This window comes from Dermacentor albipictus, chromosome 7 (assembly GCF_038994185.2).
Source record: "Dermacentor albipictus isolate Rhodes 1998 colony chromosome 7, USDA_Dalb.pri_finalv2, whole genome shotgun sequence".
Taxonomy (NCBI): Eukaryota; Metazoa; Arthropoda; class Arachnida; order Ixodida; family Ixodidae; genus Dermacentor; species Dermacentor albipictus.
The window spans coordinates 101,746,831-101,771,950 of NC_091827.1; the positions used below are offsets into that span (position 1 = coordinate 101,746,831).

The window sequence follows — 25,120 nt, forward strand, 5'->3', positions numbered from 1 at the left end:
CTTGGCTGGGCGTTGCGTATTTGTGGACGGGAAATAATTGCACAGAGAAGAATAAAGGGTTAGTGGAATGCATAAGCGCTGATAATAAGGGTTTCAGGAATAGTGCTGAAATCGTGCTATTAGGCGACATGAATGCCCACATACAGGATTTAGATGGCTATACCGACAATAACGGGAAGTCAATGCTGGACCTTTATGAGCAACATAACCTCGTGATCGTGAATACAGGGCCTAAGTGTGAAGGACAGATCACGTGGGAAGTGGGAAACCGGCAATCGACCATTGGTTACTGTCTGATGACAGAAGGACTTCATGATAAGTTGAGAGAAATGGTCATCGATGAGGAAGGGTTCAACAGCATAGGGAGTGACCATAAACACATCATTTTGAAAATGGGATATGTAGTTGGGAAAGAGAGCAAGGAGAGCAAAATGGCCAGTCCAAATTTGAACGCTGAACAAATAGCAAATACAGTCACTAGAGTTGAGGAAGAACTTGGCAAATGGCCAAGTAATGAATGGGAATGGAATATGGTGAGCTTTTTAGTGTAATAACGACAGAAATACGGAAAGAGAAACAACATGTTCGTTGGAAAGGAAAAAAGAAACCGAAAAACTGGTGGAACAAGAAGATACGAGAAGTGAACGCCGAACGACAGAAAGCATCTCGAGAGCACAGGCAGGCAAAGAAGGCGCAGTTGCCACAGGATGAAGTAACCAGTAAATGGGAAATATACCGGGAGAAAAAGTCTATGGTTCAAATACTGGTGCAACCAAAATTAAAAGGTGAAAGTGAACGTTGGTTGTCAGAAATACGTGAGAAAAAGAAGGCCACACCTAGAATATTTTGGAACCACATAAGATTATTAGGCAGGAGGTCAACAACAGTACAACAACATATCCTAGACGAAGATGAAAACAGACTGGAAGAAGCGGCAATAAATTACACCCGAAAAGCAACAGCCGAATCTTTCCAAAGCAATGACGAGGTTGTACTTCATGAAAAAAAGAGCACGAAAGAGACCCAAGGGGAAAAGGAGCTGGTGCTGACAAATTTAAACTGGAAGAAAGCGGAAGAGAAAATTCCTAAGCGCACAGCCACAGGGCTAGACGAGGTTCCCGTTTGGCTGATAAATGAACTAGGACCAAAAATTAAGGAAGCTCTGGTGAAAGCAGTGGAAAAAACTTTAAAAAATAGACGAATACCAGACAGTTGGCGACAAAGTAGAATTAATTTATTTATAAAGGTAAGGGGGAGAAAGACAAAATTCACTCATATCAACCGTTGACCATTACATCGGTAATGTACAGGCTAGCAATGTAGGCAGTCAAATTAAAGCTTCAAGCATGGGCAGAGAATAACGGCATTCTGGAAGAGCTTCAGAATGGCTTCAGAATAGGTAGGCGTTTGGATGATAACTTGTTTGTTCTTGCTTAGTGTATCGAAATATCAAAAGCAGAAAGCAGACCGTTGTATGTGGCCTTTTTAGACATTACAGGAGCCTACGACAACGTAGACCGCAACATTTTGTGGGATATTCTGGAAGGGGAAGGCTTAGGTAACGATCGTCTACAGCTTTTGAGAGAGATTTACCTAGAAAATACCGTTTGCGTTGAATGGGAAGGGATGAGGAGCGAGGAGAAAGTTCATATCAACAAGGGACTGAGGCAGGGGTGCCCTTTATCCCCGCTGCTGTTTATGATGTACATGGTGAGGATGGAGAGGTCGCTAGAAGGAAGTAATATCGGGTTTAATCTCTCATACAAACAGGCGGGTACTGTAGTAAAGCAGCAGCTCCCAGGTTTATTTTATGCGGATGACATTGTGTGGCTAGTTAACAAGCAAGGTAATTTGCAACGTATGGCTAATATCTGTGGACAGGAAGGCAACAATTTAGGTTTTAAATTTAGTGTTTGAAAATCATGTCATGGTATTCAGTGAAAACGGTGAACAGACAGTGGAGATACAGGGCCAAGTACCTCGGGTAACAGAATATAAATACTTCGCTATATGGATAAACGAAGGCAATAGATATATGGAAACACAGAAAAAAACAATAGCAGTGAAGGGGAAGAGAAATGCAGCCATAATGAAGCACAGAGCGCTATGGGGATACAATAGGTACAGTGTCGATCACACTTGTCTAGAGTGGCCCGAAGGCTGATCCGCACTGCGCCTGCGACGCCTAGCGACAAGCACCGGGTTCGAGATGTGTTGGCCGATAGCGCCACGCGCGTGGACGCTGCGGCATTCGCGGGCGGCCAAGATACAGGCCTGCGTGATTTGCGGGTCGCGAGCACCGGCTTTTTATCACTGGACGAGCACTGCCAGCTGAGCTGCGAGCGTGACCCGGCTAGAATGCTGCGGCCTGTATCTTGGCTTCCCGCGAATGCCGCAGCGTCCACGCGCGTGGCGCTATCGGCCAACACATCTCGAACCCAGGGCTTGTCGCTAGGCGTCGCAGGCGCAGTGCGGAGCAGCCTTCGGGCCACTCTAGACAAGTGTGATCGACTCTGTACGAGGTCATCCGAGGTATGTGAAAAGGTGTAATGGTTCCAGGACTTGCTTTTGCAAATGCGGTTGTTTGCTTTAAATCAGGTAGGACTCGATGGAAACCAAAGGTCAGTGGGTCGCCTCACATCGGGCGCTCACTGGAGGACTACAAATGAAGCTGTGCAGGGTGATATGGGCTGGACTAGTATTGAAGTGAGGGAAGTTCGCAGTAAAATTGAGTATGAAGAACTGCTGAGGAATATGGAAGAAAGTAAAGGGGCTGGGAGAGTGTTCAGGTATCTGTACAGGAAGAACATTGATTCACAGAGGAGGAAAAGAACTAGGAAGCTTACCAGCAAGTATGCGGCCTGTCGGGTGGACAACACAGCAAGAAAGAAGGTCAAGCGGAAAGTCAGAGAGGCTATTAATCTCATGGGTGGCGGCAATGGAAAAGAAACCTGCCATGAGTAACTACTTCAGAGGAAAAAACGAAATCAGGAAAGAAACCATTTATGGTAACTCAAAGGGAAGCTCATTACTTTTCGAAGCGACATCGGGATGCCTTAGAACACGCACCTATAAAGCGGGATATAAGAAGGAAGAAGCATGTGCTTGCTGCGGTAACGCTAGGGAAACTACGGAGCATGTTTTGTTAGAATATGAAGACGTCTACCCAGCGGTCGATTTAGGCACCACTGGCCTCCTTGAAGCCCTTGGGTTCAGAGGGAGCAGTGGTAAAGCAAACATGTCCGCAATAGACATTAGTAAGAGGCGACTGGAGGATTGGTGGAAGTAGGGAAACGTCAAAAGACGGAGACGTGCAAAAGCACAGTTCGTAATAGGGGATCAGAAAATTTGGGCGTGGTAGTTCATAGTGTTTTTTTTTTCATTGTTTAACCTAAGTAGGATATTAGGCAATATAGTAGCAAGAGCTTGGTGGCGCAACCCACCGCCCCGTTCCAAAGGGGACGCTCATAATATCCATCCAGCCACTTCTGTGACAGCCGCCAGATGGCAGCGCCGTTTCATCGAGCACAACTGCAGACGCCTCGCCGCAGCCTTGAGCTCGTGCGGACGGGCAGTTTGCGCGTTTTAACGCGATAGCGTTAAGGAGCTCGTGTCGCAGAAAAGCCGGTGTCGTCGGCGTCGGTGTCGGCGTCAGCGTTTTGCGGCGTTGACCGTGAGCGATAAATCACGGCAGGCACTCCATAAATAAAAAGCAACTTCCAAGATGGGCTGGGTGGGAATCGAACCAGGGTCTCCGGAGTGTGAGGCGGAGACGCTACCACTCAGCCACGATTTCGATGCTTCCAAAAGGTACAAACGCGCCTCTAGTGAATGCGGTGTTGCCTTCGAAACGAGCCGTGGAAAGTTATACTGTGGTGTATATCGGTAATTATGAACATGTAACTTACAGAAGTCGCAATTACACGAGTAGCGAAGTGCGTTTCGCTGCATTTCTTCTGCGCTTTTTCACGCTCGCTCGCGTTCTGCCTTGTCCGAATTAGCGATACCATGAGAAAGCGGTATCCACCTACAGCAATAAGATTTATCGGGCCAGTTGGTTCATGCTGAAACAAGGGTAAACTGCACAAAAGAAAGAAACGCACACAGCGAAGCGCAGAAGCTGCGTTTCTTCCTGTCGTCTTAACGTTTAGCGTTTCTAGCCTCAGAAACCTGAAGATCTGGCCAAAGTGCGTGATTGTAGGATGATCTTCATCCCCACCGAAGCTTCTCACGACGCCAAAAGAGGCGCTACAGAAAGAAAGATGAGGTCAGTCTTTGAACACACAAGCCACACACACACACACACACACACACACACACAAAAGAAAAAAAATCGTTCGCTCTTCCACTCCGTGAAGATGGTTAACCAGCGAAGCTGAAACGTGCGGCCGCTTTGTTTATCACTGGGTTAATCTCGAGGATTCATTAAAGTATTTCTCAATTATGAGGTAACACACAATCGGCTGCGACGGAGCGAGCGACGTCACTGGCGGTTTGCCCGCCATTCGCCGTTGTCACTTGCGTTCGATGTCTCGAGTTTCCTCGGCGGTGTGGTTAGCAGCCGTCGCCCGTCATTTGCCGCTTGTGATTCTTCGAAACTAAATTTCTTCAAAATTAAATCTGTCGGTTACGCAAGACAATGAGTGGCTCATACTCCTTAACAACAGCTGGACACACGTCCTGCTGTTTGCATTGGTCATACAGCAAAGATACCAATCCTTTTTTAAAGAAACAGATACCCATAAACATTCAAAAATAAGACTGGAATACAGTGATGTTGTTCCGAATATAGTGCAAAATAAAAGGACCACATGCTACAAATATACCTTTATTCTAGTAGTAATATCACTTCGAACTTATCTGTGATTGGAAGTTTCATCAGGGGGCTTCATAATTATAGGTAGCAAATTTTTGGTGAGGACGGGCAAACGGCACTAAAGAAAGATCAAGCGCCTGCTTGGAACAATGACATCAGGTGTTTCAAGTTAAGTGCCATTTTTGAAGGAATAAAACAAAAACAAAAAACGTGACTAATTCAATGACAAAAAACATGGCACTACCAACAATCAATTTTACTGCATATCAAAAGTAACATAAAGGCATGACACAAAGGAAATGTCACTAGTACCTTTCTTTGGGCAGTCAGATATTTGATTCTACACATGTAAAAATCCTACACTTCATCCCGTCTTTCGTGCTGTTCTTTATCCCTTCTGTGTGCATCAACAGACTAACTTTCCATATCTCTGCCACTGAAGTTCATGGAAGACTATGCATAAGAGCTCTGCATGCACTGAGGTATAAAAAATACAGCGATAAAGTAGAAAACATACAAATGAAACAGGTCTAGCCAATGTCTCCCAAAATGTGCATTCTGGGCCAAAGTGGATGCCGAGATATTTTAGCACAGTGTCGTGTATCTTTTGCTCTAGGGCACAAATAGCTGATAGCTGTGCCTTCTTATCAAGTGCCACAGGAATGCTGCATCATGAGTATCAATGCAGCTGGTAATCAAACAATTACAAAGCTGCACGATATGAAACACTCGCAGCAAAATTAGCAAATGCAGGCTATCGAAAGAAAACTGAACCAACAGGGAAAAAAAAACATTTTTTCCACGAGCTAGAATGGAACAAGATTTTTCGTTCACTCCAAAATGAAATTGCAAAAGAAAATTGAAAATAAGAAAATGTTCAGGTTGCCCACCATCTGTAATTTCTCACCATGCTTGCATTACCAGCACTCGTGGCTAAACCATGCTACCTCATTTATATATGCAAGAGGGTGCTGTCATTTCTAGAAGTGGCAGCACTGTTGGTGCACTTTTCAACATAGCACATTGAAAGGCAGGGATGTTAGCAACACACAAGTGTTTGAAGATTGGTGAGCATCACATAGCGGTCTGGTGGTGGGATACCAATATAATATTGCTGAAATGACCCACTTTCTAAATAGGCGGTCGTTTCTGATCACACTGTTATGTAAACCGAAGCAGATGGGACTGAACTAATGTATTGCTTCCGAGGCGTGTCCCACAATGTCTTTTTTAAACTTAGTTGGGGCGCTTACTCGGGAACACTATAGAGTTCATGTACAAACTAAATTGATGCCATTATCCTGCAACTATTCTTTGGCTATGCAAACAAACTGGCCCAAACAGGTCTGAGCAGCTTTTTCTTTTTTCTTTGTCCAGAGATGAACTGGAACAAAGACCAGAATGGCAAAGTTTTGGTTCAACACAATGATCAGACATGCTTTTGCATGAGCTGCAATTTTACATGGTGTATTGAATCAGTGTAATGAATACACCCTCCATGCAGCCCAGTGTTTAGCCTGGCCACTTCACTCAGACAGCATCAGCTTTTCAAATAAAATTTCAGCAAAATGTTTTTTGCACTAATGTTTACGTGTAGAAACCAGAGAAGTGCCTAACACTGCAAAAGGGTTAAGAGAGTACAATGCTGTATGACGCGGCATTCTGTGATTTTTGTGCGTCACACAGCTATTAAGTTCAGCAAACACTGTACCTTATCCAACCAAGTGAAGGTTCTCTCTATAGTTCTGAGAAGAGCTTGCTAAAACAAGCTCACATCAATAACACACAATGAAGCCCATAAAGAAAAGCAAAATGTTTCAAGCCCCACACAGTCCTCCTGTTCAGCAAAAAATCTTAAAGCAATGGTTGTTACAAATGAACCTGTATAGGTCCTCAAATGTCAAGCTTCTGAAAGTGCGCATTTATTATATTTAGCATGTCCATGTTTGAAATTAAGATTTATCCCCATGATAGATGGGCTTCTGTTTAACATTTGATTCTATATTGCAAATAATATAATAGCAGAAAAAAAAAGAAAGTAGCATTATATTGAAGCAGCTATTGCAAAATTATAAATAACTCAAAAAAGATGATAGTACACCATAAATTTGGGAGTTAGTGTCACTCTGCCTTATGGCATTGAAGAATGCAATTAGCAACTATAGATCTTTGGAAAGCTCAGTATAACTCCCTAAACCTTAGTTCATATCAATGGGAAAGGAGGAACGGTAAACCACCTTTTACTGTGCTGTGTATGAAAGCACTAAAAATAAACTTTTACAAAAGTTTTTTCTTTAATTATGAATCATTAACATGACATCATGAATGCCACAGTGCAAGAGACATCTGGTTTCTGGTCATTGAAACTGAGACATAACAAAATGTCTGAAACATGTGAGGCATAAAGTAACCAATTTCTGTAAGTGCCTGGGTGCCTGCAGGTCTTGCAGAAGTATACCTTAGCCCCCCACTCATGAATGCAGCTTTTTGAAATAATTTAACTTTATTGCGTCTTCACGTTTGAATCATTCTGTATCTCTGAACATGCACATTCTATTCAACTTGAGAGTCGTATGAGTGGCACATCTGAACATCTTGTGGGCCACAACCTAAAACAAGGCATGTCCGGGACACAGACAAAAGAATAAATACTTGTGCGTTCTCCCTTGTGCAACTTCTGTAACGTACTATATATCTCAACATCTCACTTGGCAGAAATTAAATGCGGTGCACTGCAGTTTCTCAAGAACTATGTACATACTTACTCCTGCGGTGGCGTTTTAAAAGTTTACGGCAATAAATGCAGAATAATATCCAAAGAATGGAACCAGACATAGGTATAAGTGAACACTGCAATATGCTAATAATTAGTTGTTACAAAAGATGTAACTGGCAGGATAAAAGAGAGAACCAGTATGTTCAGTGCACTGTCGTTTTTCTCGCAACAAACGTCTCTTTCCATTTTATATTAAACCCCCCAAAACACTGAAGCTTTGTTTTGTGGTCAGCTCCCTCGGCTTCTGCACATGAACAATTCTGATGCACCGCAGAAGACAGTTAGCCGAGTTGATGTGGTGACATGACGAAACAGTGAAACAAAGACGAATAGAAGCAAAAGACAAGACAGCATGCTGACTCAACTAAAGTTGACTAGAAAGATTTATAAGTATATGTACCTGCAGCATTCAATCTTGATGACATATGACAATCCAAAGACATGCTTTTTCTCTTAGGTAGCACTAATTTCTGCCTTTGCTTTTTTTTGGCTTATTTATTGCTTTTCTGAGTGCCAGGGTGCACGAATGAAGGGCTCTTATGCATCTATGGGTTTTCCGAATAAACTTCAACTAACGGTCGGCACTTCATCTGTTGTTTGCCTCTCTTCGTCTTTGTGTTTCACGGTGTTTCATCATGTCACTTTTCATTTGCCGATAATATAGTATAGTTTATTAAAGTTGAATGCAATCCTGGCAACCAAGCTTATGACTGTGACAAGTGGTGATAAAAAAAAGAACTATTAAATATACATCCACATTAGAACAATTCGTGTAACAGCAGAATCTACTTGGCCAAAAGCTAAGACGAGGTATGCCAATAGTTTTTCCTATCACAGATGAGAAATCCAACTAAGACCAATAAAAAGATTAATGCAAACTGCTAACTCACTATAACAAACCTCAATCAATAAAGTAGCAGCATAAAAGATGCCATTCTAAACTGTTTCCACTAGCCCTGAAAGCTAAATATATATTCACAAATAAAAAAGGAATCAGAAATAAAAGCTATCACATCTCCGATAACATGGAACTAGAATGTGTGCTGCAGGTCCTTCGAGCGGATGAAGTTATTCCACTGCCTCCATGGTGACTGAAGCCTCAAAGGTCTGCTTTGGAGGTAGCTTCTTAGGCTCGGACACATATCCAGGTTCAACACAGACCATCTTGACGTACTCGTCGTCGCCAAAGTCGGCCATGGAAGCTGCCCCACTGACCCATGGGTTCCAGATAACTGCAATTGACAGTTAGCCAAGCATTAGACGCATGCCAAGCACTACACGCATGCCAAGCATAAACTGTAAAAAAGAATCCAGGACAGAACAACACTCAGCCCGCCTAAACAGACTTTGCAATATTCAAAATGTATCTAATGTTTTCATATTAGAGACAAGCAAGCAAAATGTGCTCATTCATGGCCACATACTAAATGCTGCCCATAGTAATTCTCTGGTAACTGCACTGTTCCTTTTACCAATGAGTCTTGCCTACAGGCAACATATGAGAAAACATTTTTTTTAGAGCAAAGCTGTTAACCTCTAGTTTGTCGGGATTTTTGTGGGGTGCTCACCCAAAAAACAGCACCGCCCCCTAGCAGCCCCTAGCAGCTGCGAACACTCAGATGGACCTGAAACGGCAGCTGGAAAAATTTTTTGTTTGAGTGTCCACGTAACAGAATTGTGTTTTCTTGTACAGTATTCCCTCAATATATTGAAATCTCCTCACTCGAAATATCACTTTATTCGAAATTTCTTCTGGTCCCGACCAAAACGCACGCACTTTAAGCTGCATTACTCAAAGCACACGATGAGCTTGACCTGCTTAGAGTGAAGTGGCAAGCGGAGGCATCCTCGCCGCGGTGGGGCAGTGACCCTTTTGAGCATGCAATGTCAAATTAATATTGCCAACGAACTGGTCTCACGCAGGCACAGAAAAGGCCATAAATGTACCAAGCCCAAGAATGTTGAGTGCTTATTAAGGAGTACCAAGCAAGTGCTGAGTGCCCCCAGCTGTTAAGTGTGAAACGAAGGGAAGCTGTTAAATTCCATGGTGCAGCGCGCCTGAACCGTTAATCTCGTTAGCAACTGCATCACTAGTACCCTTTGATAAAATCCACTTGAAGATCGTTTTCCTGATGCTTTGCGATGCCAGAAAACCGCAGTCTCTTGGAGGCCAAAAAGTGGCCAAAAGACTGCGGGCAGACTTGCGCCGTAGAATTCCATGAGGTGCGCTTGATCAGCAAGGTTTTGCCACTCTAAAAAGCACTCCTAGCACCGAAACGTGCTGAAAAGAACAATAGAAAAGTCCCTCCGATTATAAGTGCCATGTTCGACGCGAGGAGCTATGTTAACAAACTGGGAAGAAGACTTTGGGGAAGCCGGTCTAGTAGTTTTCTCGCTGCTCCCCATAATTGGCCTGCATTGCAATAACACATCGCCCCCAGCTTCGTTGCACTTTCGACAATGCAAATTGACCAATAACTTGCCAAAAACATGCAAAATCCAAGCGTTGCCAGTGGCATGTCAGGCTGTCAACATGGCAGGTCAATGCAAGCTGGTGTTTCCCTGGCGACATTGTTGACCTGATAATGCTCGGTTCATGCCATCAGGCTATACAAACGGTCTAAATGCGTGGTAGGGTCATTGAATTTTGTTCCTAGGCATTTGTCAATAGCGCGGACGTGACGGTGCATGAACACCTGACACTCGAACCGTACAATTAAAACGGTGTCGTCAACAATGGTGCAGCAAAAAACTCTCGTTTTGCAAACGTCACAGCTGCACACCTCGGGAAAAAATTGCCCAGTAATCATGCTAAGCCTCTACTGCAAAACCGATCAGTTTTCACAATCGCACTGGGTACAACAATGAGCGGCTAATCGTTTTTTGAGCACAACAGACACATTCTCAGACTCCAGTCACGGCATATGCGGCGCTTCCCAGCATGATACTCTCGTAGACTTCCGTGACTTCTGCATCCCCCCCCTATAAATGTGGCCCACTGCCTTGCCCTCCTAATTCGCTCTCCAGTCTGCAAGCCGTTTGGACACCAGTCACTCCTCTCACTCGCCTTCATGTCAACTCCTCGCCTCCTCACTACCAGTTTCGATGTCACTGCTCCTCCAAAGCTACCCTCTTCAGGCCTGCCTTCCCGTGTACAATCTTTCACCACGGTGTCCTTCGGGTGTCCTTCTTAATGGGTGCCCTTCTATGGTTCCTGCTTCTTGGTCTCCACAACTCTAATCACCTTTCTTCCGCTACACATGAAGCCTAGGCCAAGCGCACCATTGTAACCTCACCATCACCAGCATGCACTGACAAGGAAAGCGATATGCCCTGACCACATTTTGAAGCTTCTGCCTTCTGCATCACCCACCGCATTCAGTCACATTGGCATCAACGGAGCAAGCATTTGCATTTGTGCTGCCAGCCATGTGATTGTGTGGTTTGGAGTGCTCGGTTATGCGTGCCTCGCATGTGCTTTTGTGGTCTACAGTGATAAATGGCTCCGTCAGTATCTTGTCAAAAGTGTCCGAGTTTGGAGCAGGAAGTTCTACTGATAAAAGTGGAAAAAGGCAGTGACGATGACCGGACTTGCAGCGATCTGTACAAGGCTGTTCATAAAATTGCTGGCCAAAAGGTAGAAGGCGACTCCGAGACATTCATGTTGGCTGACGCTGCTGCTCCCTTGGTCCCCCAGCGACGGATGTGAAGATAATTGACACTGTTGGTGGCCCCGACGAGGACGAATGAATGAATGAATGAATGAATGAATGAATGAATGAATGAATGAATGATGTTTAAAGCCCTAAGGCGAGGTATGGCCAAAGAGCGCCATGCTAGTGTTAATGAGTTCGTAGTGGTCTGATGGGTTCTGTGAGGTTAATGTGACGTGGCTGTAAAGGGGCCTAAAATGTTGGTGTAAAATGCATAATATCTACATGTAATAAGATTATGGCAATGATTAATGACGTGTACTATGATCACTAAAATGCATTACGAAAGAATGATGCATCATATAAAATATGTGAGATGCTAAAACTGCTTAGAGCACTACTGCCTCGCCAGAGCCCTTGAAACACAAGGGTCTAGAGGCATGTGCTATACGAAACAAGTATCACAGCAGCATCCTCTGAAGAGAGGAGGCGCTACAAATATATGGGGCTAATAACATGTAACACAACATTTTTCAGGAAACGTAGGACGGCATTGGTGTCAAAGAACGGTTCTGGGCCGAGTAACATTACAGGATGAAGGGGGATGTGCTGCCGCTATGCTAAGGGAAAATGTTTTTTTCAGCTTCCCGACACTCCAGAAGGACGGTCAGCCTCTCCCCGCATCTACCACAGGTTCGAGGCTCGTTTCCGGTGAGTAAAAAGTTATGTGTGCCAAACGTGTCTCCTATTCTTAGACAACAGAATGGGACATTTGCTCGGCGTGACTTTGTAGCAGGAGGCCAGAAACCTAATTGTTGCTTTATTACGTGCAGCTTATTATTTGTTCCATGTCCCACAAGCGTTGCCAGTAGTTTCGCAGTCTCCTTCGTAACAAGGGCTTCAGATCTGTGACAGAGACTGCAGCGATAGGTTTAACGGCATGCAATGCAATTGATGTGGCCATCTGGTCCACTAGAATGTTACCCTCGATGCCCCTATGGCCAGGTACCCAGCATATAACCATATGCTGGTTAGATATATATATGCTTCACACAGGATGGAATAGAGTTCAATAATTACTGGATTTTTGTGCTTACAGAATGTCATCCAAGGTCTTCACGACACTTAGGAAGTCTGTATATGTAACTGATTTGTTGGAGTTGTGAATTCCTTATATGCTTCACAACCGACAATAGTGCGTAGGCCTCAGCCATAAAGATACTTGTTTCTGGATGCAGTACATTGGATTCCGAGAAGGATGGACCGACGGCTGCATAGGACACCCTGTCGTGTGACTTCAATGCGTCAGTGTACAACTCCGTGCAGGAGTGTTTGTACAGGAGTTTCCGGAAATGCATTTGGATTTCAATCTCTGGAACGTGCTTCGTAACTTGAGTGAAAGATATATCGCATTGTATCAGCTGCCACTCCCAAGGAGGCAGCAGCTTGGCTGGATGCATTAGGCGATGTTTGAGGATTGGGACATCCATTTCAGTGCTAAGCTCCCTCACACGCAGCAAGAAAGGTTGTCTTACGGAGCGACGATTACGAAAGAGTGTAGCACATGTCATATCGTTAACGGAATTAAAACACAAATGTTGAGGATTAGAGTGAACGTTCAGAAAATATGTTTGGCTGATGTATGTTCTCTGCAGATGGAGTGAGCATTTATTTGATTCTACATATAAGCTTTCAATGGGACTTGTTCAGAAAGCGCCAGTTGCCAGCTGCATCCCTAGATGGTGGACGGGATCTAGCATATTTAGCGCGCTCGGGGCAGCAGAATGGTAGATCATGGCGCCATAGTCCAATCCTGATCAAATCAGGCTCTTATAAAGATTAATTGAACACTTCCTATCACTACCCCATGTTGTGTGGGATAAAATTTTCAGTAAGTTCATTGTTTTTAAGCATTTCACCTTGAGATACTTCATGTGTAGAATAAAAGTTAGTTTAGAGTCAAGTATGATGCCTAAGAACTTGTGCTCTTTGTTCAGAGGTATTTGCTGACCATACATTTCGATACTGGGATCTGCAATGCGCCCTTTGTTTTTTGTGAAAAGCACACAAGAACTTTTGTTGGGTTTTACTTTAAATCCGTTTTCGTCTGCCCATTTGAACACTTTGTTCAAGCCCTGTTGTACTTGCCTCTCACACACTGCAAGGTTGCAGGATTTGAAACCTATTTATGTCATCTACGTAAATGGAATAAAAAAATGCCTGGTAGTAATGAAGCACAAAGCGTGTTCATCTTCACGATAAAGAGCGTGTAGCTGAGCACACCTCCTTCGGGTACACCAGTTTCTTGTACAGTCGCCGACCGTTTATTCGGACTTAACGGGGACTGCGGAAATGTCCGAATAAACAGGTGTCCGAAAAAGCAAATTAAGAAAAAAAATGAAGTCCTTTATTTCCACGCACTTATTCGGGCTCGGCAGTACGCTTGAAGAAATCGTGAATGCGCCATTGCATGCTGTTCCGTTTACGCGCAATCAGATAAGCCTGAATCTCGGAGAGGGCCGTACGCTCACTATAGGCGGCTGAAAGCACAGTCACTGGTTGTACTCGGAGTCATCGGAGCCAACTCAGAGTTGTCGTCCGGCGGTGTAGCAGAAACCCGAGGAATGATCTCAGCATCGTCAAGTTCTGCACATGTCAGTACAGCAGTGTCAGCACCTGTGAAACTGTCAAATGAGACGGTGTCCGGAATTGCAATGCTACCATTGCACAGGTCTCGGCAGAACATTTTCAGCGTCAGTAGGGAGCACATCGGAAGGCGACAAATCCTAGGCCTCCCAGCACCCGCTTGCCGGCATTCCCCAGCACAGTCAGCGCCATTAGACACTTGACGCGATGTTTCTGTATGCCGTGTTGGATCACAAGAACCTCAACAAAGTACACAAAGCAAACACCACCACGCCGTCACGCCGACACCAGTTGCACAAACGAAAAATGTGGCAAATTTGCAGCGTGGTGCACAAGGAAGAAACAAATCAGCTGCTGGATTGTCTTGACGTGGCTTACTAAGCTGAGACAGGAACTGCTGTAGCCACTCTATCAAACCAGGTAGAAATTATGACGATGAGTGGGGATTTGCAGTAGCGCCACTTCGTGGGGAAGCAAGGAAGCTCCGTTCAAAACAAAAATGCCGTTCAGCAAGTCGAACCATGCTCCGGTCAGAGTCTGTGCATGGTACTCTCGATCGAGTTGGCTCAAGGAGTGTCCGAAAAATCAAACGAGAAGTTGCAAGGTGTCCGAACTTTCGGCAGTTGTGATACATTATGGTCTATGGGGAGAATGGCGGTGCTGCGAAGCAGACCGAATAATCGAGCATCGAGTCCGAATTTTTGGAGTCCGAGAAATCAGTCAGCGACTGTATACGCGTAGTTCGTGGTAGCCTAGCGCAGAACACACGGGAGAGGAGCCAGCCGCACGCTGTAGTTTGTTGTGTCGTTGATAGTGCTTCTCTGTCTTATTCACGTTTTCAGAGCAAAATAGGCAACACCCTTCGCATGTGTGAGGTGGCCAAAGCTTCTAGGAATGTTCAAGAAGAATTGTTGCAGGGTGGGGGGCTCAAATACCGGCGAAAATATGCCAGCGATACGGTTCTAATCATTCCCTGCAAAGCGTCATCAGCGGGAGCAACGGTAACTATGAATCGTCGTTTTGGCATGAAATTTCTTGTTCTCATCCTTTCCTTTGTCGCAGCAGTGTTTTTTTCCACTCAATCATATTTAGACGCAAAAGCGACAAAATTCGTCTGCAGTGGAGCATGCGGTTTAAAGGCATTTCGCTGAAGTTCAACATGTTGTTTGCCACTTACATTGTTTTCCGCTTCCTTACCGCGTTGCGCTAGCTAGGCAGCACGAGTGCACGAGTGCATTGTATTGTATGTTAGCGCTATTGAAGTTTGAAAGAACTGAAATTGTTGGTCTTATGTGGCCCGGTAAATCTTCACACCAGCTGTCGCGCACTTCATGTTTTTGCATCTATTTTATGAGTGGCTTCGCACATGTTTAACTGTTGCTAGTTGCTTCATGCGTAACTCTTGTTTATTTGTTTGAGCTATGAGGTTTTCTCCCTGCTTTGTTTGTAAAGGGTCTAAATCACGCTGTGTCTTATCGGAATGATACCAAGCAAGTGCTTCTTTAACAGCTTTATTCTTTTCACCGGTATCTTAGATACCGTATTTACTTGCATAATGATTGCACTCATGTAATGATCGCACCCTGAATTTCGTCGTCAAAATTCGCTTTTTTTAATTTCCCGTGCAATGATTGCACCCCGAACTTGCCACAGCGATCTGTCGTGTGCCAAGTCTAGCTAATAATGATCGCCCTTACTATCTGTTGAATGCTACGCGAATGACTCTAAGACAAACCAAGGGGTCTGCACGCACCAAACTTTCTTACACAGATGCTCCATTTCATTCCTTTCATCACTTTCCGCACTTCCATGACAACAAAAAAAGCTACAACCAAACTTGCCTTTATTATGTGTAGGCTTTATAATGGTTGTGGTCAACAACAACAAAAAAGGCGCCTTTCGATTCTTCTCATCTGCACTCGTGGGCACGCAACAAATCGCGAGTGGCAACGATAGCAGCCATGTTTACACTGATACGTTAGAAGTGTACCCTAGTCATACACCGATGCTTGTAACACAGCTAAGATTATTAGCCGACTCTTAGCGGAAACGTGCCTTATTAGGATAGTAGTGAAGACAAATGCTACAGTTTCCGCAGCATGCCCGCTATGTGTTCCTACGTCACTGGCAGCTAAGCGCGCCCATCGGTTTCTGTCCCCTCAAAGTGGACATGGCTATGTTATTGCCGCAAACTTGCTGATATTATTCATTAATGATACGGAAGAAGCTGTTCCAATGCACGTAACATACTCACGAGAAGAAAAAAATCGCGTTCGGCGCGTTCGGCTTGCTCCACCGGCCGCCATCTTTGTTTTGGTGTCCCGCACTACATACAGCGGCAGATGTCTATTTGTTGACCTGATGTCAACCCGCAGGAAATGTGGGATGAAAAAAAAAATATTTTTGGGGGAAACTTAACTCACGTAATGATCACACCCCTGAATTTGTGTCAATTTTTTTCACAAAAAAGTGTGATCATTATGTGAGTAAATACGGTATTGTGTTTTTTTGGGAAACGTGTTTAGAAAATAGGTAGTTCAGGGCGAGAATTGCTGATAGTTGTTGCATATGGTATTTTTGTTCCATTTTTCACTGAAAAGTACTTCGTGTCACGTTTGGAAAGTCATCACACCTTGATGCTGTCTGAGCAGACTTAAAACGGCGAGTGATTTGTTTGTTTCACAATGTAGTCCCTCCTTGCATGGGAATTTTGTACTCGACTGAATTCTTTCTTATTATGCTTACGCCGCACAAGACTAAACCCGGCCTTGCCGCCAGCGCTCATCTACTTTGAGTGGCGCTGCTCTGTCATTTTGCGGGGGGACACGGCTCTTTGCGGCGAAAAAATCGCGAAAACATCGATTTTTTGAAAAAGAAATTTTCGAATTCTACAGCTAATATTCCTTTAATTCACCAAGTTTCGAATCTCAGGGAAGAGTATTTCGTCCGCAATATCAATTTATAACATCACTGTGAGCTGAATTCCGCGCAGAAACAGCCCTTTTTATCGCGGCGCGTAGCTCTTTTTCTACGCGCGCGATCGCAGCCATCTTGGTCTCGTTGGAAAGAGGAGCCTTCCTTCTTTAATTTCCCGCCAAAAGTGACTCCGTCGGTACGCCAGTCACGTTGAAATCCGGGGAGATAAAAAGCCCGAACGCGCGATCCGATTCGTTGACTAGCGCACGTGGCCAAACACGCGTGCTGTGGTTGGCTGCGCGAGGTTCCCATCGTCTGCTCCACTCCGCAGGCGACGCGACTGCGCGTCTCGTAGGTTTGATGGCACATGCCCAACGATGTCCGATCCACCGGGAAAGTTCGCCATGAGGCACAAGTTCGGCAAAAAGAAGAAGCGATCAGCTTATAACTTTCAAAAGCGCTCCATTCCTTCTGAAAGCATCGAGGGTAGCTCGCCGCCAACCGCAAATGATGCCGAAACCGCGGACGATGCCGAAGTAGGCCTAACCAGCTCACAAATGAGTGAAATCGTTACGGACAGCGGCCGCGTTCGGCGTGACACTGCAATGTTGCAGCATGCGGATTTGTTGCAGAGGGAGATGAATGCTCAAAAAAAACTTCGAGTTCTTGCGTCAACGTCAGCAAGAAAGCGGGTGCTGGATTTGTTCACTCGCGCCGACGGCGTTGCAGCCGCGCCAGTCGACGCCGAGGCGGGCTTCGCTATCCTCAGTAGGTCTCCGTGAACGCACTGATGTCTTTCGTCAAGTGCAAGGTGTGCGGCGGCAGCGTCGCAGGAGGCAAAAGCGAACGGTAATCTGGCCTTGCCATAAAAATCGTTATCACGTGCGCGTGTTGCGGCGACATCGCGTCGGGGTGGAGCTCGACCCGCGTGAACGACAGCCTTGCCGCGCGCGCGATGCAAGCCACCGGGAATCGGCGAACGGCGCTAAACGATGTTTTTGCCGCATTTGGGTGGCCGTGGTCAGAGCGACTACATTCCTGGTGGCTTTTAGCCACTTTCACTGCAAAATAATGCAAAATTATTTCAGTACTTTTGATTATAAGTGAATGTAATCCTTTTTTCTCGTTTTCTCAAAACACCGACTTTTCACTTGTACACAATGTAGGGTCAGATTTTGGAATTTATGCTTTAAAAATTTCCAATTCTGCTTTAGATCAGACACTAGGGTAGCCACAATTCGAACAGTAAAGATTGAATTGCTATAAAATTACTAATATATGATATATCAAAATAGTATTCCTACCATTATGTTCCTTATGTTTTCTAGTACCCAGGCATGTGCCAATACGAATTCCGTAGCAAATTTTTTCCCCCTATTGTTTCTACAAATTATGAACAATGAATTTCATTTATTTTCAGAACTAAATGGCCTATTGGAAAAATAATGAGATATTTGAAATCAGCACAAGTCTTAACAAGAATGGAAAGTTTCATGAATATTGATGGAAAACATCATGAACATTGTTTGAATTAGTGTCCCCCCTTAAAGAAGCGAAAGTTTCATTCTTGCCTGGTTGGACCCCTGTATCATCCTTGATCAATTTAGTATTCAAGCATTTGCCGTAATCACCATGAACACGTCCTGAAATGTTTTTTCTTGTTTTCTCAAAAACAACATTTTTGATGGTAGTGTAGTTTTGGAGTGACGATATCTCTGGTTCTACTCATCTTATTGCAATTATTCTTTTTTCGTCAGAAAGGTGGACACATTGGGAGTGCAGTAGGCCTAAAATGTGAACAAATATCATTACAGAAATTTTGCAAAAGTAATAGTTTCTCCAGGGTTTCACAAATGCCTTCTGCTTACAAAAGTTTGACATGCTGTAACTTTGGCATAAATCAGTTTAGAATATTCAATCTTGTAGCACTGCAACCTCTGATCATTCAACATCATTTTGATGCGCCAGTCTCCTTCATTAACAGCCAGCATTGTAGAGAAAACTTGCCTCCAAATTAGTCCATACAAAAAAGCATGAATTGCTCATATTTTGAAAAGTACTTGTTGCATGGGAAAACCAATTGAATATTTGAAATCAGCATGTCAAAATACGTAAGTGATGGATGTTTTATCAAATTGTGGCCACAAATAAAAAAAGAAAATTTAAGTGGGGTGTCCCCCCTTAAAGGGACACTAAAGGTTACCAGAAACTCAAGTTAAAGTGGTAGAGCAATGTTCTAGAACGTCTAAGGCGTCGATTTAATCGCGAACAGAGCTTTAGTAACCAAGAAATTGAGGTAAATGCATGACACGATTTGAGACCCCCCAGCGACATTCCGGTACTAGCCCGATGACGAAAGGACTCCTCATAATTTATGTTACTAATACTCAACTACTCGTATTAAAAATATAATTTCATTCGATTATAAGACGGAAAAAAATGCTACTTGTCTACGTCTATCCGATTCTAAGAAAAAATAACATTTTGACATTGCCCTTCAGTAATATGGGTGTTCGAAAGGTTTCGTTTTCGCTCGACTCTGCGCCGCGCACGCTTTGGAGTTTCAGTACTTTCGTTATCGCGTCGTGCTGTGAGGGTTCTGCTGGCTCGCGAAACTTTCATTTGGAACAAGCAGCGAGAATGCCACGTCCATGTGTTGTCGTGGGAAGCCCTCGTTGCTTTCCCGCTACGGAGAGCCGGTGTCGAGGCCGCCGTCGTAGTACGCAACGACGCCGGCAGCGCGAGCCCTCAGCAGCAGGTCGCGCTCGTCGGTGCTCAAATCGCTGAAGTTGAGCCCACCATCGCGAGCCAATCTGTCGGTGTCAGGGTCCATTGCGACGAGCGTCAAAGTTTGCGTCATAGAATGAAGTACCAGCTTATGGGCGTATTGCGCTGGAGTTTGAGGTATACTAGCGGCGCCTGGTGGCGGTGCGGGAAACGACATCTGAGTCATGCCAGCTTGGCTGTGGCGAAGCACGTTTCTAGGCCGAGTTTTGCGTCGATTCGCAATTTTTTATGCCCTGTTGGGAGTGCGAAAAGGCTCACAGACCACGTCGACCATGCTGCGAGCTCGCCGCAGCCTATAGTTTAACGAAAACGGACTCTCCGTGTGCCGTGGGACGTAATTCGTTTCTCCTTCCGCTAGCCACCATACTCCCGCTTTCGCTCTGCTGTCGGCTCTGTCTTGGCTCTGTTTCTGGCCGCGCATTTGCATTTTGCGCAGAAAAGCCGTAGCGCCGTCTGCGGACGCCGTTCTACTCACCGATGGCGCAACGTCACTATGAGACCATGATGTCAGTACTCCTCGATCGGAGGGCGGGCGATTTGAACTGCACTAGAGGTATACGGACGCTTCAGAACGCATTTTCTCTTAAAATAAGTCTCTCCTTGGCAGGAAACAAGCGTTTCGAGGTTTCTGTGATGGTATTTCAACAGTCCACGTTGACTTAATAGTAACCTTTAGTGTCCCTTTAAATATATCATGGGACACCTCTCTACAGTAACATTAAAAAAAAAGTACTGAAAAGTTGGTCAGAATTTAGCTTTCTACGTTGACAAGCAGCTCCCTTGGGGAAGTTAAAATTACGAAAACTGCAGCGATAACTGCAGTTCATCGGCGTATGCAGCAGAATTGCATCAGCGGTACAGTGCTAACACGCACTTTTATTAATCCGTGCGTATGGTGACTTCGTTGACTAGTGTACGCGTTTCCATCAATAAATTCGCAATTACTCTTCTTGAGCCGACTTTGACTGCACTTATTCGACGATGTCACATGTATTCATCGGTAGAAAAATCACAACGGTACATGCAGACATTGCACTGTGTGGATTTGTTTGATATAAGTCTGCACTAACGACGGGTGCTTATTATTGGGGTACAGAAGCAGCATTATGGTAAGGGTATAATTTAAGAAAACGATCGAGACATCGCATCACTCAACAAAATTTATCGGCTAGCTAACATGAGCTCCACTTCATGTAAATGGGGTTCACGGCGTTTGTCTGCGGGACGCACCTGACAGGTATGTGGACCATGTTGCACCAAACACTGGTAACATTGTGTTCATGCCTGCTCCCATAGACGCCAGCGTCTTCCTTACAGCTGTCTATGCAGAAGAAGCAGTCTGGCACCTGAACAAATAAGAAATTGCAGCTGTGAACTTCAGCCATCCTTGCTGCAAAGGGTTGTCGTCTGCTACTGCTCCCGCACGTCTTGTTGGAAGAGCCCGCTCGGTGGCTATCAGTGGCGCCTCTACAGGCAGTGCACTACGCGTATAAAAGGTCGCGACTATACAGTGCCAATTTTCACACGGAAGGTATGTTTGGACAAATAGCCTTCTAGTATGTTTAACATATTTCCTTGAATGCCCATTCCAGACAAGTCTCGCAAGATCCCGTATCGCCACGTTGTGTCATTCGCCTTCTCCATACCGAGGAATATTGATAGGAAGAACTGTTCATGTACAAATGCATCACGGATATTTGCTTCAATGCACAAAAGATGATCAGTCATGGACCGCCCTTCTCTAAAGCCACACTGATAGCGATCAAGCATATTGCTTAGTTCAAGAAAATGTATGAGTAGACGATTAATCATTCTTTCAAATAGCTTACACAAACAACTTGTAAGAGCTATCGGGCAATAACTTGCTGCAAAGACAAGGTCTTTACCCAGCTTTAAGAAGAGAATAACAACAGCTTCCTTCCATGAGGATGGGAGGTATCCACCAGCCAGCAGCATTTATGTTGACGTATTAAATTTAACGTCATAGGAAAGTGGTCACTTCCTTAGGGATTTTTGGTTACATGCCATTGCAAATCAGGGAATATTGAAGCTGAGCGAGCCAATCGACAGGTCTATTGACGAATATGAATTATGATGAATATTATAATATGTTGATTCACGACCTCTCACATTACATCGCGAGTCTCCCCACATGGTGTTGTGGGCACTAAAATCGCTTACGAGTACATACGGGTACATACGGGTCCGGAAGCTGACCAATTAGGTTATGAAAATTGCTTTTTCCGAGATGATAATTTAGGGGTATGTATATGCAACATACAGTGATTAATTTATTAAGAAGGATTGCCCAAACTGACATTGCCTCAAGGGGCGTCTGAAGGGCGACGTGATAACAAGCTACTGACTTGTCGGCAACTATTACTACACCGCCAGACGAGCAGTTCGCCTCGTTGTGGTCTTTACGATAGATTGTGTACTGACGAAGAAAGTTTGTGCATGTGGGTTTGAGATGTGTCTCTTGAACACACAGATACTTTGAGTGATACTTGTGTAGAAGTTCTATAATGTCATCTAAGTTATGAAGAAGTCCTCTAGCATTCTATTGTATCATTTGTGTCTCCATGATGATAAATGTGTTCTGTGCTGTGTGTCTTAAGAGATGGAGATTAGCTCACGGGCCCTTTCTAGGTGCTGTGACGTGAGTTTTGTCTTTTTTGGAGCGATCGAAAGAGGCTCGCCGCTCCTTAGGCGCTGGTGGCGCTGTCTGGCTGGTTGTAGTGTCCGTTGCCTCTTGTGAGGTGCTAGACATGCGCTTTTTCCTTTTTCCAGGATGGACATGACCGCGAGTACGTGGCATGCTCCCCATCACAGTTTGCACAGTGGAAAGAGTTCTCGCAAGCTTCAGAGGTGTTTTCTTGGGCACTGCATTTCGCACAAGTTTGGCAGCCTCAGTAGCGCTGCGAACTGTGGTCGAAACGCTGGCATTTGAAACATCTTAGGGGATTTGGCACATATGGCCTAATACGAAGCTTGATGTACCCGGCTTCGATTGACTTAGGCGGGACACTTGAACCAAAGGTGATTATTAGGTGCTTCGTCTGAATCTCTTTGCCATCCTGCCTCATCTTAATTCTTCTGACATTGATCACATTTTGCTCATTGAAGCCCTCCAGGAGTTCAGCCTCAGTGAGCACTAGCAAGTCATCATCCGAGACAACGCCACGGGTTGTGTTCATCGTACGGTGCGGAGTTACTGTTACTTGGGTCTCCCCAAATGATACTAGTTTCGGCAGTTTCTCATAATGCTTCTGATCGCGGAGCTTCAAGAGGAGATCACCGCTTGCCACCCTCGACACCTTATATCCTGAACCCAAAACTTCAAAGACTTGGAAACAAGGAACAGTGAAATGGGTCGCACTGGTTTGTCTGGTTTTTCCGAGTGAATTACATGGAAACGAGGGAAGTTGTGGACTTGGCATCTGAAAAACAGACATCTTTGGTGCGCCCTCATTTCTGAGGACGATCAGGGAGTTTAGGAAAACCATTTTTCATAATTATAGATGGCGTTTTCAGCCGCGATGCCAACCACCCACCATGGAGCCCAACAGGGGGACATGACACAAGTTCCTGCAAGAGAAACCCTGCCAACGCCAGCCATACATCGCTGCTGTTACCAAATACAGCATAACCAAGGCTGGCTAGTCACACTAAGTTAACCCTTGCCGCCGAGACATTCGGAAGTGAGGAGAAGTCAAGACAGGAAAAATGAAAAAGGCGAGAGAGAAAGACGAAGATCAGAGAGGAGGACAGGAAAGGGCGACTACCAATTTCTCCGAGGTGGGTCAGTCTGGAGGTGCCGTCTACACGAAGCAGAGGCCAAAAAGGTGTTGCCTCCGCCGGGGGGCCTTAAAGGTCCAAACACCTGGCATCGGCTCAACCCCCAGGATCCCCTTTTCCGCAGACATGGCTAAGCAGCGCACGGCTACACGCGGCAGGGTCTGACCCTCATGTGCTCGGGTACGTGGTGCCACAACACACCAAAGCCTCCTGACTCAGACGCCCCTGCAGGGCTGCTCCTTGAAGTTTTGTTTTCTGCCTTTATCAAGAAGGGTGATCGTTCACTGGCGTGGGCAGTTTCATGGTCCTTGTTTGCTGTGTGCTTGCGCGCCGCAATATTTAACAACTCACACCATTCATGCATCGTGCTATGGTGCACGAATACTTCAAGAACAAGTCCTTCTTTTAGCATTGCCATTTGTTGGGCGTGTTGGTAAACTGACTTGGAAAGCATATTTAGCGCCAGCAAACAAGGACAGAAGGGAGACGACCCTACAATGCGCTAACTTCAACAACTTGATTTTCAGGAAACACACCTTGTTTACCGATTTTCAGGAAACAAACATTGTGGTGTCGTCTCCCTTCTGTCCTTGTTAGCTGGAGCTAAATATCCTTTCCTTCTTTTAATTCTAACAAATTTTAGGGCCCCTTCGGGTTCTAATTATCGGGATTCGACTTTAGTAGTGGGTAGCACGGGCTGCAATCCTAGGCCAGCAAAGAAAAAATGCCCCCCAGGCCGAAACATACCAGTGTCCGGAAAGTTGTCAGTCTTCACGATGATCCAGGGCTTGCCTGCCATGCTACAAGTGTGGGTGTCGCTCGTCTTGCAGTAGACTCTGCACAGCAGCAGAAAGAGCGAGGAAGCAAGCATGCTGTGAGAACACATCCCATCTGTATTTCACATGGGAGCAGTACCTCACATTAAGCACTGTTCCTAAATACAGATCTCCTTTTTCTAAGTTAGACAATCCTCCTGTGAAGATGCACATCAATTACGCATTTGCTCCTTTTATGCTTTTTGCAAGTGATTGGTTGCTACTGTGGCCTTCTTGCAAGTGTGGTCTCGCAGGTTTGGTTGTTGACTATGGCAGCTGCATCTTTATGGGACTTCTACATAACAAATTACAAAGTAATTATTTACTTGTAACCAATAACGTATTTTTGGTAGGTTTGTATTTGATTACTTTTTTTCACTTGGTAACACTCCCTGTAATTTAATTACCTTTTTCAACAACTGATTACGAATAACCCGTTAGGCCTCCTTCACACAGCTGTAAAACGTTCAGTTGTGTCACTGTTACGGCGCAGGCTTTCGTCAGGAGAGAGAGGGTTTTCGAGTCATTTTCTCCTCAAAAACGGGTCGCCAGTGATGTAGAGCGGTGCTTTAAGTTTCTGTTGCCAGCAGGGTTACGGAGCCCGCCCCTACGAAATGGGCCAATCAGAAATGAAGAAGCCATCGCTAAATAAAGCCAATTTACAAAGCTGAAGCTGGCAACAGCAGCAGTTGCTGCTCTGTTTACACCTGCGTTCCACGTGTGGCACATCAAATACTGAGCAGTGCATTTCAGTGATTTAGTTAACAGATTTAACATTATTGAACAGTTATTTAGTAAATCCAGTGCATAATGCAGATAATACAGTCGAACTTCGATATATCGAATAGCGCGGTGATCGCAAAATAGTTCGATATAGCCAGAATTCGATATATAAAATCACGTAGAAAACGCG

General features: G+C 44.8%; 1 protein-coding gene and 1 long non-coding RNA gene across 3 annotated transcripts in view; one reads left to right on the forward strand and one right to left on the reverse strand.

Annotated features, from left to right (window-relative positions):
• The window catches only part of LOC135917212 (uncharacterized), a 108,145-nt gene extending 93,279 nt beyond the window's left edge, over positions 1-14,866 (forward strand). Inside the window, exons 3-4 of the long non-coding RNA XR_010569227.2 lie at positions 11,889-11,956; positions 14,734-14,866. This is a non-coding gene — a long non-coding RNA (uncharacterized lncRNA). The remainder of the gene's footprint in view (positions 1-11,888; positions 11,957-14,733) is intronic.
• The window catches only part of LOC135917210 (uncharacterized), an 81,214-nt gene continuing 60,903 nt past the window's right edge, over positions 4,810-25,120 (reverse strand). The window contains exons 9-11 of one of the 2 annotated variants that reach the window (XR_010569226.2): positions 24,140-24,228; positions 20,825-20,940; positions 8,692-8,824 (exon numbers count right to left, since the gene is read on the reverse strand). Coding sequence is in view for 1 of the 2 variants with exons in the window: in XM_065450733.2 (XP_065306805.1) it covers positions 8,661-8,824; positions 24,140-24,228 (253 nt within the window). In the remaining variant the exon portion in view is untranslated. Of the gene's footprint in view, positions 8,825-20,824; positions 20,941-24,139; positions 24,229-25,120 lie in introns of both variants that reach the window. The other variant, XM_065450733.2, reaches the window with a different exon arrangement.